This window comes from Oncorhynchus gorbuscha, linkage group LG15 (assembly GCF_021184085.1).
Source record: "Oncorhynchus gorbuscha isolate QuinsamMale2020 ecotype Even-year linkage group LG15, OgorEven_v1.0, whole genome shotgun sequence".
NCBI lineage: Eukaryota > Metazoa > Chordata > Actinopteri > Salmoniformes > Salmonidae > Oncorhynchus > Oncorhynchus gorbuscha.
Genome location: NC_060187.1, coordinates 8,258,465 through 8,276,641, shown reverse-complemented (window position 1 = coordinate 8,276,641; position 18,177 = coordinate 8,258,465). Strand labels below are relative to the sequence as shown.

Sequence of the window (18,177 nt, the reverse complement as noted above, 5' to 3'; positions counted from 1 at the left end):
TGTCAGATATAGAGTTTAAATGTATTACATTTTGAGTTTGCATCCCAATAGACTAAAATATAACAAAACTGTTTGACAGGGAAACACTTTTTTTAAATAGTGTTTATTAATTATGACCCATTATGACTTTTTGTTGATTTCATGTCAAATTCACCTCAGTTGACAACTCAACCAAATATAAATCAAAACTAGACGTTGAACTGACATCTGTGCCCAGTGTGTTAAACATAATAAAATACAGATATAAAAAAGGCTATTGTTGCGGTCTACAAACCTTCATCCGGTGTTTTTATAATACAGTGTTTTGTAATGAATACCATAAATTAACTGAACATTCAAACAGGTATCTCTCCCTCATACAGAGATGAGGCAGCATTCGCTTGAAAAAAAATCACACTTCCTGAATCACACTTCCTGATTAGAAACCAATAAGGAGATAACAACGAGTGTCTAGGAAAGGAATGTTCCCCCGGCTGGTAATGTACTTTCCTGTTTTATGTGTTATTTCATGGGTATGCCACTGGATCTTATGTTATATGCATACGTGTGTATGTATCATGTATACGTGTGTGTGTGTGTCACATTTGTGTGTGTGTGTGTCACATTTGTGTGTGTGTGTCACATTTGTGTGTGTGTGTGTCACATTTGTGTGTGTGTGTCACATTTGTGTGTGTGTCACATTTGTGTGTGTGTGTGTGTGTCACATTTGTGTGTGTGTGTGTCACATTTGTGTGTGTGTGTGTGTGTGTGTCACATTTGTGTGTGTGTGTGTGTGTCACATTTGTGTGTGTGTGTGTGTCACATTTGTGTGTGTGTGTGTGTCACATTTGTGTGTGTGTGTGTGTGTCACATTTGTGTGTGTGTGTCACATTTGTGTGTGTGTCACATTTGTGTGTGTGTGTGTGTGTGTGTCTCACATTTGTGTGTGTGTGTGTGTGTGTGTGTGTGTGTGTGTGTGTGTGTGTGTGTGTGTGTGTGTGTGTGTGTGTGTGTGTGTGTGTGTGTGTGTGTGTGTGTGTGTGTGTGTGTGTGTGTGTGTTCAGGCGTTGAGGGTATAGTCCTGTTTGTAGCAGCAGGGTCTGCAGACGGCTGTCACCAGTCCGTTGATGACCTGTAGGAAACAGATGATAAACTCCAACCCACTGAGACCCAGCAGGATGGACAGCAGAGTCACGTTCCACTCCACAATGCTGACAGGATATGAACAGTTAGACCACGTCTCCTGCTCAAACAGGTACCTGTAGACAAACACAGGGGGAGAGTTGTAATTCTGTGTATATATTCTGTAGTATTGTGTAAATTGTAGTGTTGTGTATATATTCTATACTATTGGGTAGCATTGGGTATCACTCATTCATATATCTTTATGTACATATTCTTTATCCCCTTACACTTGTGTCTATAAGGTAGTAGTTTTGGAATTGTTAACTAGATTACTTGTTGGTTATTACTGCATTGTCGGAACTAGAAGCACAAGCATTTCGCTAGACTCGCACTAACATCTGCTAACCATGTGTATGTGACAAATACAATTTGATTTGATTTGATTTGGGTAGTATTGTTGATATTAAGTTTAGAAGTTGCGAGGTGTTAAGAACAGGCTGTTATTTCATACTACTTCAACCAGTGTTGGAGTAGTAAACTACATGTAGTTGAACATTTAACACCATTTTGCAGTAGCTTTGCTGGTAGTTAAACTACATTTAAACCTACGTAGTGTTTTCAGTAGTTAAATACTTCTCTGCCTTGTAGCATTGTAGCTAACTATTGGCACTACACACTACTTTTTGTTTGCAAAAAGAAAAGACAATACCCACATGAAAAATACTATAGTATAATATGGTAGAAATACTATACTATTTCCTGTAGTGTTTTTGCAGACTTTACTGTAGTATTTCCTGTTGTGTTTTTGTGGACTAAAGTCTGTAGAGACACTACAGTGAATACTGTAGTAGTTACTGTAGTATACTGTAGTATTTAAAGTTAACTATAGTATAAATACCGTAGTAAAAGAGAACTGTAGTATAAACTATAGTAATTAATGCTTTTTTTTGTGGATTGTAGTATAATGTTGTATTTGCTGTAGTGTTTTTACAGACATTACTGTAGTATTTACTAAAGTGTTTGTGTTTTATTATATTTGGAATAGAAGTCTTTGTCCATCAGGAAACCTACTGGAGAAATACTAAAAGAACACATTTTCGACCACCTGCAGGGAGTTAGGACTGGGATCTGAACAGGAAGTTCAGAAATCCTGTTCTTTTCTACATCCTGCAGGGAACACAATATATGGTCTATACTTGGCATGTAGGTTTTTCACTTATGGTTGCCACAAATTATGATATGTGGTCGGTGAATGGACAGGGTATATGTAAATCAAATACCGCTTTTTTTGTGGATAATACTGTAGTATTTCCTAGAGTGCTTTTTTTGTGTGGATAGTATTTACTAAAGTGATGTTATTATTCCATTTTATTTGGAATGGCAAGCCAGACAAAATTAAACATGCCTATTTATATAATGAATATGAATTTGGAGGGCAGAAATGATTTAATATTAATATCATTAGACCTCTCACTAAAGGCTTCAGTCATACAAAATATATACGCTTAAATCTGAACTCGTTCTCTAACAGATTAGTAAGAATGGCTCACTCATGGCTCATGGCTCACTCATGGCTCATGGCTCACTCATGGCTCATGGCTCACTCATGGCTCATGGCTCACTCATGGCTCATGGCTCACTCATGGCTCATGGCTCACTCATGGCTCATGGCTCACTCATGGCTCATGGCTCACTCATGTTCAAGAATGGCCTTTTCCCATTTATTCAGATTACAACTCCTCACTTTCAGTTATTTGAAAATGAAATAATCTCCAAAATGTCACTATTTTTAAAAACAAGCCATAGTTCACCTGTGGTGAATTCAATTGATTGGACATGATTTGGGAAGGCCCACACCAGTCTATATAAGGTCCCACAGTTGACAGTGCATGTCAGCAAAAACCAAGCCATGAGGTCAAAGGAATTGTCCGTAGAGCTCCAATTTCTGGAGCGTTGAAGGTCCCCAAGAACACAGTGGCACATTCTTAAATGGAAGAAGTTTGGAACCACCAAGACTCTCCCTAGAGTTGGCTGTCCGGCCAAACTGAACAATAGGGGAGAAGGGCCTTGGTCACTCTGACAGAGCTCCAGAGTTCTTCTGTGGAGATGGAAGAACCTTCCAGAAGAACAACCATCTCTGCAGCACTCCACCAATCAGGCCTTTATGGTAGAGTGGCCAGACGCAAGCCACTCCTCAGTAAAAGGCACACGACAGCCCACTTGGAGTTTGCCAAAAAGGTACCTAAAGAATCTCAGGCCATGAGAAATAAGATTGTGTGTAGATTGATGAGGATTTTTAAAATTAATTTCATCCATTTTATAATATGGCTGTGACGTAACAAAATGTGGAAAAAGTCAAGGGGTCTGAATACTTTCCAAATGCACTGTAGTCAAGTTATTGTTACTCGTAGACACCCTGGACCCACCCTCATTGGGGGAAAGGTGATACCTAGTACCTAAATTCCAACTGAATTTATTCAACTGAAATGCGTCTTCCGCATTTAACCCAACCCCTCTGAATCAGAGGGGGAGGGGGGGGCTGCCTTAATCAACATCCACGTCTTCGACGCCTGGGGAACTGTGGGTTAACTACCTTGCTCAGAGGCAGAAGAACAGATTTTTACCTTGTCAGCTCTGGGATTCGATCCACACACGAGAAAAACAGACATTTGTTTCTAATTCAGAAACTAAACGAAGCTTTAATATCTAGAATATTTCCAGAATAAATTATTATATATTATTTTATTATATGTTGTTATATATTATTATATATTAGCACTAACCTTCCTCCCTCGTTGGCGAAAGGATAGGACCATCCCAGACCGGTGTCACACTGAGGTCCCTCCAACATGGCCATGGCAGAGATGACAAAACAGTACCCCGACCCGGCCAACCCAACTAACGCTGCCGTGACTGATCCACACATCTGGAATAAACACACACACACATCTATAATACACACACACACATCTATAAAACACACACACACATCTATAATACACACACACACACACCTCTATAATACACACACACCTATAATACACACACACCTCTATAATACACACACACCTCTATAATACACACACATCTATAACCACGCACGCACGCACGCATTGCACACACACACACACACACACACACACACACACACACACACACACACACACACACACACACACACACACACACTTGTCACACACACACACACACACACATTAAACACACACACACACACACACATACACACACACATCTATAATACACACACACATCTATAATACACACACACACACACACATCTATAATACACACACACACACATCTATAATACACACACACACACACATCTATAATACACACACACACACATCTATAATACACACACACACATCTATAATACACACACACACATCTATAATACCCACACACACACACACACACACATCTATAACACACACACACACACACACACACACACACACACACACACACACACACACACACACATCTATAATACACACACACACACATCTATAATACACACACACACACACACACACACACACACATCTATAATACACACACACACACACACACACACACACATCTATAATACACACACACACACACATCTATAATACACACACACACTACTACAATACACACACACACACACATCTATAATACACACACACACACACATCTATAATGCACACACACACACATACACATCTATAATACACACACACATCTGTAATACACACATCTATAATACACACACATCTGTAATACACATATATAATACAAATCTACAATACACACACACATATTTATATATATATAATGCACATATATAATACACATATATAATACACATCTATAATACACACATAATACACACATATAATATACACGTGTATAATATATGTGTATTATATACATCTATAATGCACATCTATAATACACGCATACTTGTAAAACACACATAATACACATCATAATATACACATATAATACACTTATATAATACACATCATAATATACACATATAATACACTTATATAATACACATCATAATATACACATGTAATACACTTATATAATACACATATACACATGTATAATAAACATATGTAATACACATCTATAATACACACATATATATATATATATAATACATTAGTAATATATATATATAATGCATTAGTAATATATAATACATTAGTATATACTGTACACACATACACTACTGTTCAAAAGTTTGGGGTCACTTGGGAATGTCCTTGTTTTTGAAAGAAAAACACATTTTTTTGTCCATTAAAAGAACATCAAATTGATCAGAAATACTGTGTAGACATGGTTAATGTTGTAAATGACTATTGTAGCTGGAAACGGCTGATTTGTTATGGAATATCTACATTTTTTAAATTTTTTTTTATTTTATTTCACCTTTATTTAACCAGGTAGGCTAGTTGAGAACAGGTTCTCATTTGCAACTGCGACCTGGCCAAGATAAAGCATAGCAGTGTGAACAGACAACACAGAGTTACACATGGAGTAAACAATTAACAACTCAATAACACAGAGAAAAAAAGGGGAGTCTATATACAATGTGTGCAAAAGGCATGAGGAGGTAGGCGAATAATTACAATATTGCAGATTAACACGGGAGTGATAAATGATCATGTACAGGTAGAGATATTGGTGTGCAAAAGAGCAGAAAAGTAAATAAATAAAAACTGTGGGGATGAGGTAGGTGAAAATGGGTGTGCTATTTACCAATAGATTATGTACAGCTGCAGCGATCGGTTAGCTGCTCAGCTAGCTGATGTTTGAAGTTGGTGAGGGAGATAAAAGTCTCCAACTTCAGCGATTTTTGCAATTCGTTCCAGTCACAGGCAGCAGAGTACTGGAACGAAAGGCGGCCGAATGAGGTGTTGGCTTTAGGGATGATCAATGAGATACACCTGCTGGAGCGCGTGCTACGGATGGGTGTTGCCATCGTGACCAGTGAGCTGAGATAAGGCGGAGCTTTGCCTAGCATGGCCTTGTAGATGACCTGAAGCCAGTGGGTCTGGCGACGAATATGTAGCGAGGGCCAGCCGACTAGAGCATACAAGTCGCAGTGGTGGGTAGTATAAGGTGCTTTAGTGACAAAACGGATGGCACTGTGATAAACTGCATCCAGTTTGCTGAGTAGAGTGTTGGAAGCAATTTTGTAGATGACGTCGCCGAAGTCAAGGATCGGTAGGATAGTCAGTTTTACTAGGGTAAGCTTGGCAGCGTGAGTGAAGGAGGCTTTGTTGCGGAATAGAAAGCCGATTCTTGATTTGATTTTCGATTGGAGATGTTTGATATGGTTCTGGAAGGAGAGTTTGCAGTCTAGCCAGACACCTAGGTACTTATAGGTGTCCACATATTCAAGGTCGGAGCCATCCAGTGTGGTGATGCTAGTCGGGCATGCGGGTGCAGGCAGCGATCGGTTGAAAAGCATGCATTTGGTTTTACTAGCGTTTAAGAGCAGTTGGAGGCCACGGAAGGAGTGTTGTATGGCATTGAAGCTCGATTGGAGGTTAGATAGCACAGTGTCCAATGACGGGCCGAAAGTGTATACAATGGTGTCGTCTGCGTAGAGGTGGATCAGGGAATCGCCCGCAGCAAGAGCAACATCATTGATATATACAGAGAAAAGAGTCGGCCCGAGAATTGAACCCTGTGGCACCCCCATAGAGACTGCCAGAGGACCGGACAACATGCCCTCCGATTTGTCACACTGAACTCTGTCTGCAAAGTAATTGGTGAACCAGGCAAGGCAGTCATCCGAAAAACCAAGGCTACTGAGTCTGCCGATAAGAATATATGGTGATTGACAGAGTCGAAAGCCTTGGCAAGGTCGATGAAGACGGCTGCACAGTACTGTCTTTTATCGATGGCGGTTATGATGTCGTTTAGTACCTTGAGTGTGGCTGAGGTGCACCCGTGACTGGCTCGGAAACCGGATTGCATAGCAGAGAAGGTACGGTGGGATTCGAGATGGTCAGTCACCTGTTTGTTGACTTGGCTTTCGAAGACCTTAGATAGGCAGGGCAGGATGGATATAGGTCTGTAACAGTTTGGGTCCAGGGCGTACAGAGGCCCAATTTCAGCAACCATCACTCCTGTGTTCCAATGGCACGTTGTGTTAGCTAATCAAAGTTCATTTTAAAAGGTTAATTGATCATTAGAAAACCCTTTTGCAATTATGTTAGCACAGCTGAAAACTGTTGTGCTGATTAAAGAAGCAATAAAACTGGCCCTCTTTAGGCGAGTTGAGTATCTGGATCATCAGCATTTGTGGGTTCGATTACAGGCTCAAAATGGCCAGAAACAAAGTACTTTCTTCTGAAACTCATCAGTCTATTCTTGTTCTGAGTAATGAAGGCCAAGATTGCCAAGAAACGTAAGATTTCGTACAATGCTGGGTACTACTCCCTTCACAGAACAGTGCAAACTGTCGCTAACCAGAATAGAAAGAGGAGTGGGAGGCCCCGGTGCACAACTGAGCAAGAGGACAAGTACATTAGAGTGTCTAGTTTGAGAAACAGACACCTCACAAGTCCTCAACTCACAGCTTCATTAAATAGTACCTGCAAAACACCAGTCTCAGCGACTCCGGGATGCTGGCCGTCTAGGCAGAATTGTAAAGAAAAAGCCATATCTCAGACTAGCCAATAAAAAGAAAAGATTGAGATGGGCAGAAGAACACAGACGGACAGAGGAAGATTGGAAAAAAGAGATTTGGACAGTTTGAGGTGATCGGATCACAAAGAAGAACATTTGTGAGACGCCGAAAAATCTGTCAAGCATGGTGGAGGCAATGTGATGGTCTGGCAGTGCTTTGGTGGTGGTCAGGTTTGTACAGGGTAAAAGCGACTTTGAAGAAGGAAGGCTATCACTCCATTTTGGAATACCATGCCATACCCTCTGGACGGCGCTTAATTAGAGCCAATTTCCTCCTACAACAGGACTATGATCCAAAGTACAGCTCCAAACTATGCAAGAACTATTTAGGGAAGAAGCAGTCAGCTGGTATTCTGTCTATATTGGAGTGACCAGCACAGTCACTGGATCTCAACCCTATTGAGCTGTTGTTGTTATGCAGGTGAATGAGGACCCAAAAGCGACTTGGCGAAAACAGAGTCTTTAATCCAGTAAAGTTACTTTACAAACAAAAGGCATAATACTACTCGTAATGACGAGAACAGACTGGAGACTTGATCAAGAACTGCAGGTTGCCTCGGGAAGGCACTTGAACGTAGCAGACTCAGACACCTGCTCACCACGCAGCATCTGAGGGAAACACGACACGACAGGGCAATACATAGACACAGCACGGTGAACAATAGACAAGGATCCGACAGGACAGGAACGGAAAACAAGGGAAGAAATAGGGACTCTAATCAGGGGAAAAGATAAGGAACAGGTGTGGGAAGACTAAATGATGATTAGGGGAATAGGAACAGCTGGGAGCAGGAACGGAACGATAGAGAGAGGAGAGAGAGAGGGAGGGGGAGAGAGAGGGATAGAAAAAGGGAACGAACCTAATAAGACCAGCAGGGGAAACGAACAGAAGGGAAAGCATAATGACAAGACAATCTAAGACAAAACATGACAGTACCCCCCACTCACCGAGCGCCTCCTGGCGCACTCGAGGAGGAATCCTGGCGGCAACGGAGGAAATCATCAATAAGTGAACGGTCCAGCACGTCCCGAGACGGAACCCAACTCCTCTCCTCAGGACCGTAACCCTCCCAATCCACTAAGTATTGGTGACCCCGTCCCGAGAACGCATGTCCATGATCTTACGTACCTTGTAAATAGGTGCGCTCTCGACAAGGACGGGAGGGGGAGGGAAGACGAACGGGGGTGCGAAGAAAGGGCTTGACACAGGAGACATGGAAGACAGGATGGACGCGACGAAGATGTCGCGGAAGAAGCAGTCGCACAGCGACAGGATTGACGACCTGGGAGACACGGAACGGACCAATGAACCATGGAGTCAACTTACGAGAAGCTGTCGTAAGAGGGAGGTTGCGAGTGGAAAGCCACACTCTCTGGCCGCAACAATACCTTGGACTCTTAATCCTGCGTTTATTGGCGGCTCTCACAGTCTGTGCCCTGTAACGGCAAAGTGCAGACCTCACCCTCCTCCAGGTGCGCTACAACGTTGGACAAACGCTTGAGCGGAGGGAACGCTGGACTCGGCAAGCTGGGATGAGTTAGGAGGCTGGTAACCCAGACTACTCTGAAACGGAGATAACCCGGTAGCAGACGAAGGAAGCGAGTTGTGAGCGTATTCTGCCCAGGGGAGCTGTTCTGCCCAAGACGCAGGGTTTCTGAAAGAAAGGCTGCGTAGTATGCGACCAATCGTCTGATTGGCCCTCTCTGCTTGACCGTTAGACTGGGGATGAAACCCGGAAGAGAGACTGACGGACGCACCAATCAAACGACAGAACTCCCTCCAAAACTGTGACGTGAATTGCGGGCCTCTGTCTGAAACGGCGTCTAACGGGAGGCCATGAATTCTGAACACATTCTCGATAATGATTTGTGCCGTCTCCTTAGCGGAAGGAAGTTTAGCGAGGGGAATGAAATGTGCCGCCTTAGAGAACCTATCGACAACCGTAAGAATCACAGTCTTCCCCGCAGACAAAGGCAGACCGGTAATGAAGTCTAGGGCGATGTGAGACCATGGTCGAGAAGGAATGGGGAGCGGTCTGAGACGACCGGCAGGAGGAGAGTTACCCGACTTAGTCTGCGCGCAGTCCGAACAAGCAGCCACGAAACGGCGCGTGTCACGCTCCTGAGTCGGCCACCAAAAGCGCTGGCGAATAGACGCAAGAGTGCCTCGAACACCGGGATGACCAGCTAACTTGGCAGAGTGAGCCCACTGAAGAACAGCCAGACAGTGGAAACAGGAACGAAAAGGAGGTTACTAGGACAAGCGCGCGGCGACGCAGTGTGCGTGAGTGCTTGCTTAACCTGTCTTTCAATTCCCCAGACTGTCAACCCGACAACACGCCCATAAGGAAGAATCCCTCGGGATCAGTAGAAGCCACAGAAGAACTAAACAGACGGGATAAGGCATCAGGCTTGGTGTTCTTGCTACCCGGACGGTAAGAAATCACAAACTCGAAACGAGCGAAAAACAACGCCCAACGAGCTTGACGGGCATTAAGTCGTTTGGCAGAACGGATGTACTCAAGGTTCTTATGGTCTGTCCAAACGACAAAAGGAACGGTCGCCCCCTCCAACCACTGTCGCCATTCGCCTAGGGCTAAGCGGATGGCGAGCAGTTCACGGTTACCCACATCATAGTTGCGCTCAGATGGCGACAGGCGATGAGAAAAATAAGCGCAAGGATGAACCTTATCGTCAGACTGGAAGCGCTGGGATAGAATGGCTCCCACGCCTACCTCTGAAGCGTCAACCTCGACAATGAATTGTCTAGTGACGTCAGGAGTAACGAGGATAGGAGCGGACGTAAAACGTTCTTTTAGAAGATCAAAAGCTCCCTGGGCGGAACCGGACCACTTAAAACACGTCTTGACAGAAGTAAGAGCTGTGAGAGGGGCAGCAACTTGACCGAAATTACGAATGAAACGCCGATAGAAATTAGCGAAACCTAAAAAGCGCTGCAACTCGACACGTGACCTTGGAACGGGCCAATCACTGACAGCTTGGACCTTAGCGGAATCCATCTGAATGCCTTCAGCGGAAATAACGGAACCGAGAAAAGTAACGGAGGAGACATGAAAAGAGCACTTCTCAGCCTTTACGTAGAGACAATTCTCTAAAAGGCGCTGTAGAACACGTCGAACGTGCTGAACATGAATCTCGAGTGACGGTGAAAAAAATCAGGATATCGTCAAGATAGACAAAAACAAAGATGTTCAGCATGTCTCTCAGAACATCATTAACTAATGCCTGAAAAACAGCTGGCGCATTGGCGAGACCAAACGGCAGAACCCGGTACTCAAAATGCCCTAACGGAGTGTTAAACGCCGTTTCCACTCATCCCCCTCTCTGATGCGCACGAGATGGTAAGCGTTACGAAGGTCCAACTTAGTAAAGCACCTGGCTCCCTGCAGAATCTCGAAGGCTGATGACATAAGGGGAAGCGGATAACGATTCTTAACCGTTATGTCATTCAGCCCTCGATAATCCACGAGGGGCGCAGAGTACCGTCCTTCTTCTTAACAAAAAGAACCCCGCCCCGGCCGGAGAGGAAGAAGGCACTATGGTACCGGCGTCAAGAGACACAGATAAATAATCCTCGAGAGCCTTACGTTCGGGAGCCGACAGAGAGTATAGTCTACCCCGAGGAGGAGTGGTCCCCGGAAGGAGATCAATACTACAATCATACGACCGGTGAGGAGGAAGGGAGTTGGCTCGGGACCGACTGAAGACCGTGCGCAGATCATGATATTCCTCCGGCACTCCTGTCAAATCGCCAGGTTCCTCCTGAGAAGTGGGGACAGAAGAAATGGGAGGGATGGCAGACATTAAACACTTCACATGACAAGAAACGTTCCAGGATAGGATAGAATTACTAGACCAATTAATAGAAGGATTATGACATACTAGCCAGGGATGACCCAAAACAACAGGTGTAAAAGGTGAACGAAAAATCAAAAAGAAATAGTCTCACTGTGGTTACCAGATACTGTGAGAGTTAAAGGTAGTGTCTCAAATCTGATACTGGGAAGATGACTACCATCTAAGGCAAACATGGGCGTAGGCTTGTCTAACTGTCTGAAAGGAATGTCATGTTTCCGAGCCCATGCTTCGTCCATGAAACAACCCTCAGCCCCAGAGTCAATCAAGGCACTGCATGTAGCACCCGAACCGGTCCAGCGTAGATGGACCGACATAGTAGTACAGGATCTAGATGAAGAGACCTGAGTAGTAGCGCTCACCAGTAGCCCTCCGCTTACTGATGAGCTCTGGCCTTTACTGGACATGAATTGACAAAATGTCCATGATTAATAGAGGCACAGGCGGTTGGTGATCCTCCGTTCCCTCTCCTTGGTCGAGATGCGAATACCTCCCAGCTGCATGGGCTCAGTCTCTGAGCCAGAGGAGGGAGATGGTTGCGATGCGGAGCAGGGAAACACCGTTGACGCGAGCTCTCTTCCACGAGCTTGGTGACGAAGATCTACCCGTCGTTCTATGCGGATGGCGAGAGCAATCAAAGAGTCCACACTGGAAGTAACCTTCCGAGAGAGAATCTCATCTTTGACCACTGCGTGGAGTCCCTCCAGAAAACGAGCGAGCAGCGCCGGCTCGTTCCAGTCACTAGAGGCAGCAAGAGTGCGAAACTCTATAGAGTAATCCGTTATGGATCGATCACCTTGGCATAGGGAAGCCAGGGCCCTAGAAGCCTCCCTACCAAAAACTGAACGGTCAAAAACCCGAATCATCTCCTCTTTAAAGTTCTGGTAATTGTTAGAACAATCAGCCCTTGCCTCCCAGATAGCTGTGCCCCACTCTCGAGCCCGGCCAGTAAGGAGTGAAATGACGTAAGCAACCCGAGCTCTCTCGCTAGAGTATGTGTTGGGTTGGAGAGAGAACACAATATCACACTGGGTGAGAAAGGAGCGGCACTCCGTGGGCTGCCCGGAGTAGCAAGGTGGGTTATTAACCCTAGGTTCCGGAGGCTCGGCAGGCCAGGAAGTAACAGGTGGCACGAGACGAAGACTCTGGAACTGTCCAGAGAGGTCGGAAACCTGAGCGGCCAGGTTCTCCACGGCATGGCGAGCAGCAGACAATTCCTGCTCGTGTCTGCCGAGCATGGCTCCTTGGATCTCGACGGCAGTGTTACGAGCATCTGTAGTCGCTGGGTCCATTCCTTGGTCGGATCCTTCTGTTATGCAGGTGAATGAGGACCCAAAAGCGACTTGGCGAAAACAGAGTCTTTAATCCAGTAAAGTTACTTTACAAACAAAAGGCATAATACTACTCGTAATGACGAGAACAGACTGGAGACTTGATCAAGAACTGCAGGTTGCCTCGGGAAGGCACTTGAACGTAGCAGACTCAGACACCTGCTCACCACGCAGCATCTGAGGGAAACACGACACGACAGGGCAATACATAGACACAGCACGGTGAACAATAGACAAGGATCCGACAGGACAGGAACGGAAAACAAGGGAAGAAATAGGGACTCTAATCAGGGGAAAAGATAAGGAACAGGTGTGGGAAGACTAAATGATGATTAGGGGAATAGGAACAGCTGGGAGCAGGAACGGAACGATAGAGAGAGAGAGAGAGGGAGGGGAGAGAGAGGGATAGAAAAAGGGAACGAACCTAATAAGACCAGCAGGGGGAAACGAACAGAAGGGAAAGCATAATGACAAGACAATCTAAGACAAAACATGAGTTGTGGGAGCAGCTTGACCGTATGGTACGTAAGAAGTGCCCATCAAGCCAATCCAACTTGTGGGAGGTGCTCCAGGAAGCATGGGGTGAAATCTCTTCAGATTACCTCAACAAATTGACAACTAGAATGCCAAAGGTCTGCAAGGCTGTAATTGCTACAAATGGAGGATTCTTTGACGAAAGCAAAGTTTGAAGGACCCAATTATTATTTCAATTAAAAATCATTATTTATAACCATGTCAACGTTTTGACGATATTTTCTATTCATTTTGCAATTAATTTCATGTAGGTTTTCATGTAAAACACAGACATTTCTAAGTGACCCCAAACTTTTGAACGGTAGTATATATATATATATATAAAAATCTCTCTTTCTCACACACACGGTTCAAGCCTGCCTGCTACACCCAGAACAGCTGCATAACAATCCCCATGAGAGGAGTGTGTGGGTGTGTGAGGAGAAATGTTGGCTGTTACAAAACATCTTGTACACAGATAAGGTTCAGCTCCTCTACCCGGCCCAGATGCTTTGTACTCCCTGATGGTGAGGCCTCCTCCTCATATCATTAGTGTTACAATGGCCCTATGTATAATTAGCTAAGCATAGCCTACCTAGTTTTAGCATTAGCTTAGCACAAGTGTTACAATGGCCCTATGTATAATTAGCTAAGCATAGCCTACCTAGTTTTAGCATTAGCTTAGCACAAGTGTTACAATGGCCCTATGTATAATTAACTAAGCATAGCCTACCTAGTTTTAGCATTAGCTTAGCACAAGTGTTACAATGGCCTCATTTTTATTTATTTATTGGAATTTTACACCTTTTTCTCCCCAATTTCGTGGTATCCAATTGTTAGTAGTTACTATCTTGTCTCATCGCTACAACTCCCGTATGGGCTTGGGAGAGACGAAGAGACGAAGAGTCATGCGTCCTCCGAAACACATCCCAACCAAGCCACACTGCTTCTTAACACAGCGCACTTCCAACCCGGAAGGCAGCTGCACTAATGTGTTGGAGGAAACACTGTGCACCTGGCAACCTGGTTAGCGTGCACTGCGCCCGGCCTGCCACAGGAGTCGCTGGTGTGCGTTGAGACAAGGATTTCCCTACCGGCCAAACCCCCCCCCTAACCCGGAGGACGCTAGGCCAATTGTGCGTCGCCCCACGGACCTCCCGGTCACGGCCGGCTGCGACAGGGCCTGGGCTCGAACCCAGAGTCTCTGGTGGCACAGCTAACACTGCGATGCAGTGCCCTAGACTACTGCGCCACCCGGGAGGCCACAATGGCCCTATTTTTCTATTAATTTTGCAATTAATTTCATGTAGGTTTTCATGGAAAACACAGACATTTCTAAGTGACCCCAAACTTTCGAACGGTAGTATATATATAATCTTTCTCACACACACACACCCAGAACAGCTGCATAACAATCCCCATGAGAGGAGTGTGTGGGTGTGTGAGGAGAAATGTTGGCTGTTACAAAACATCTTGTACACAGATAAGGTTCAGATCCTCTTCCCGGCCCAGATGCTTTGTACTCCCTGATGGTGAGGCCTCCTCCTCATATCATTAGTGTTACAATGGCCCTATGTATAATTAGCTAAGCATAGCCTACCTAGTTTTAGCATTAGCTTAGCACAAGTGTTACAATGGCCCTATGTATAATTAGCTAAGCATAGCCTACCTAGTTTTTGCATTTTAAGCTTTACCTCTATTTAACTAGGCAACTCAGTTAAGAACAAATTATTATTTTCAATGACGGCCTAGAAACAGTGGGTTAACTGCCTGTTCCTTGTCAGCTCTGGGATTTGAACTTGCAACCTTCCGGTTCCTAGTCCAACGCTCTAACCACTAGGCTACCCTGCCACCCCAGGGTAGTCTTAGTTTAGCACAAGTGTTCAAATTGACCTTTTGTAATATCAGTGATTTTATATTAATAGGATCAAAGCTAAAGAAAAGAAAAGTGGTGGACAGTTTTGATGAAAAAGCTTGAAATAAAGTTTAAAATCCAGGCACGTCACATGATCTCACAAAACACAAGGCCCCTTAATGACGAGACGTAACCAAAGCATCAGTACTCACCACGACGCTTTCATTCCAACAGCAGCCTGTACATTTCCCGAGGCTGATGAACACACCAGCAGGCAGGAACATCTACAGAGACACACACAATGGGAGAAAATCTCAGGAACATCTACAGAGACACACACGATGGGGGAAATCTCAGGAACATCTACAGAGACACACACGATGGGGGAAATCTCAGGAACATCTACAGAGACACACACGATGGGGGAAATCTCAGGAACATCTACAGAGACACACACAACAGGGGAAAATCTCAGGAACATCGACAGAGACACACACGATGGGGGAAATCTCAGGAACATCTACAGAGACACACACAACAGGGGAAAATCTCAGGAACATCTACAGAGACACACACGATGGGGGAAATCTCAGGAACATCTACAGAGACACACACAACGGGGGAAAATCTCAGGTTCTGCTTCGGTATGATATTTCAGCGCATCAATCCATCATCTATAGACAGTATCCTCAAGAGTTCTGTTGTTGTAGTACTGTATTGTACTGAACTGTACTGTAAAACTGTCGCTAATCACAACAACAACAATAAAAGATGCTCCATTAGCCACCTTTTATTGAACCTGTTCTAGTTCCCCACTCTATTGTAGGTGTCTGGTAAAATAAAACTCCTAGGGTTTGTTGGAGGTAGAGCTGACAACCCTTTTCCTTTGTCTCCTATTGTATCTCCACAGTTAGGAAAACAGCTGAGGGAAGGTCGAAGGTCAAAACATCCAGGATACAGCCATGTAGCCTCAACCCCACTCTTACAAAAAAAAACAGCAAAAGATCAATTCCTTGCACACATCGATTTACTAAAATCAGATTAGCACCTGTGTCAGATTAGCACCTGTCAGATTAGCACCTGTCAGATTAGCACCTGTGTCAGATTAGCACCTGTGTCAGATTAGCATGTGTTTTTATCCGAAAGGAAATACAAGACCAAAATATGAAACTATTATAACTTCCCTAAAGGTCTCCTAATTATCTTGATCTTTTATTCTACCTTCTGTTCCCTGAACCGCTTGTTAACTCTGACCCATAAACCGTCAACTCAACAGTACTACAACTGTAGCCGGTGTAGTAACAACAAGCTGACATATACTGCAGCTACTCAAATCAAATCAAATTGATTTATATAGCCCTTCTTACATCAGCTGATATAATAATAATAATAATAATATATGCCATTTAGCAGACGCTTTTATCCAAAGCGACTTACAGTCATGTGTGCATACCTCAAAGTGCTGTACAGAAACCCAGCCTAAAACCCCAAACAGCAAGCAATGCAGGTGTAGAAGCACGGTGGCTAGCAAAAACTCCCTAGAAAGGCCAAAACCTAGGAAGAAACCTAGAGGGGAACCAGGCTATGAGGGTTGGCCAGTCCTCTTCAGGCTGTGCCAGGTGCAGAACATGGCCAAGATGTTCAAATGTTCATAGATTACCAACATTAGAACAGAACATGGCCAAGATGTTCAAATGTTCATAGATTACCAACATTAGAACAGAACATGGCCAAGATGTTCAAATGTTCATAGATGACCAGCTGGGTCAAATAATAATAATCACAGTAGTCGTCGAGGGTGCAGCAAGTCAGCACCTCAGGAGTAAATGTCAGTTGGCTGATCATTAAGAGTATCTCTACCGCTCCTGCTGTCTCTAGAGAGTTGAAAACTACTCACCAATGCGCCTCCCCCTCCGATGCCCATCATGAACCAGACCAGCCTGGACAGTTTCCCCTCTTGCAAGTATTGGGTCGTTCCTCCAGGGAAGAACAGCAGAACGTTGGCCACAATACAGCACACCGCCAGGGGCAGGAGGGCAAAGCCCAGCGACCGCACAAAACCCGTAGAGCACATTGCCCCTACCACACAGGAGGACGAAGAGGAGAGGAATGGAGAGGAGGAGTGGAGCGGGGATCACCAAGGAGACCAGCGAGTGGAGAGAGCAGTGGAAAAATGCAGAGAGAGGGTTAGAGGATCCGTGAAGAGAGGAATGGAGAGAGGGAGAGAGAGGAAGGTCTGGGGTCTGTTCACAGCTGTAATCCAGGAAGGAAACTCAATGGTTTCCCTGGTGTGTATGGGTTTTAACTGAACCCTCCACCTCCTGAGAGTCTGATGTTGATGACGCAACCAGCTCCATTTTAAGGCGAGGGGCTGAGTGGAACGGACGCCACAGGAAGAGAGAAGGGTGAGAGTCTTGAGCCCTGACCAATCCCTCAGGGCCGGAAAGCATTCTGTCCAAAAAACTATGAAAAATCCCTTAGGAATTCAGAGAGCGAGCGAGGTGGGGGGACAGAGAGTAAGACAGAAAGTGACAGAGGGAGAGACAGAGAGCGAGCGAGGGGGGGGGGCAGAGAGTAAGACAGAAAGTGACAGAGGGAGAGAAAAAGAGAGACAGAGAGCGAGCGAGGGGGGGGGCAGAGAGTAAGACAGAAAGTGACAGAGGGAGAGAAAAAGGGAGACAGAGAGCGATAAAGCAGGAGTATGTGTTTTGATGTGATTCCCCATTGACAGCTAGTCTGACACACGACTAAAAATACATTACAATTGACATATATTTC

The 18,177-nt window shown here is 44.6% G+C and overlaps 1 protein-coding gene across 1 annotated transcript; it reads right to left on the bottom strand.

The window, feature by feature from the left end:
• Positions 1-931: 931 nt before the first annotated feature.
• On the bottom strand, positions 932-17,791 carry LOC123996361 (transmembrane 4 L6 family member 1-like). The gene is made up of 4 exons (XM_046299734.1): positions 17,297-17,791; positions 15,612-15,683; positions 3,888-4,030; positions 932-1,238 (listed from the first exon to the last, which is right to left on the bottom strand). The coding sequence occupies exons 1-4, from the start codon at positions 17,471-17,473 to the stop codon at positions 1,040-1,042; spliced, it is 591 nt and encodes a 196-aa protein (XP_046155690.1). The 5' UTR covers positions 17,474-17,791; the 3' UTR covers positions 932-1,039.
• Positions 17,792-18,177: the final 386 nt, after the last annotated feature.

Excerpts from the sequence above, each read along its gene's own strand:
- LOC123996361 (XM_046299734.1), bottom strand. The coding sequence starts at position 17,473 with ATGTGCTCTACGGGTTTTGTGCGGTCGCTGGGCTTTGCCCTCCTGCCC. Across the intron at positions 15,684-17,296 it reads TCGGAGGGGGAGGCGCATTG|ATGTTCCTGCCTGCTGGTGT; the intron begins GTGAGTAGTTTT and ends GTGTCTCTGTAG. Across the intron at positions 4,031-15,611 it reads GTTGGAATGAAAGCGTCGTG|ATGTGTGGATCAGTCACGGC; the intron begins GTGAGTACTGAT and ends TGTTTATTCCAG.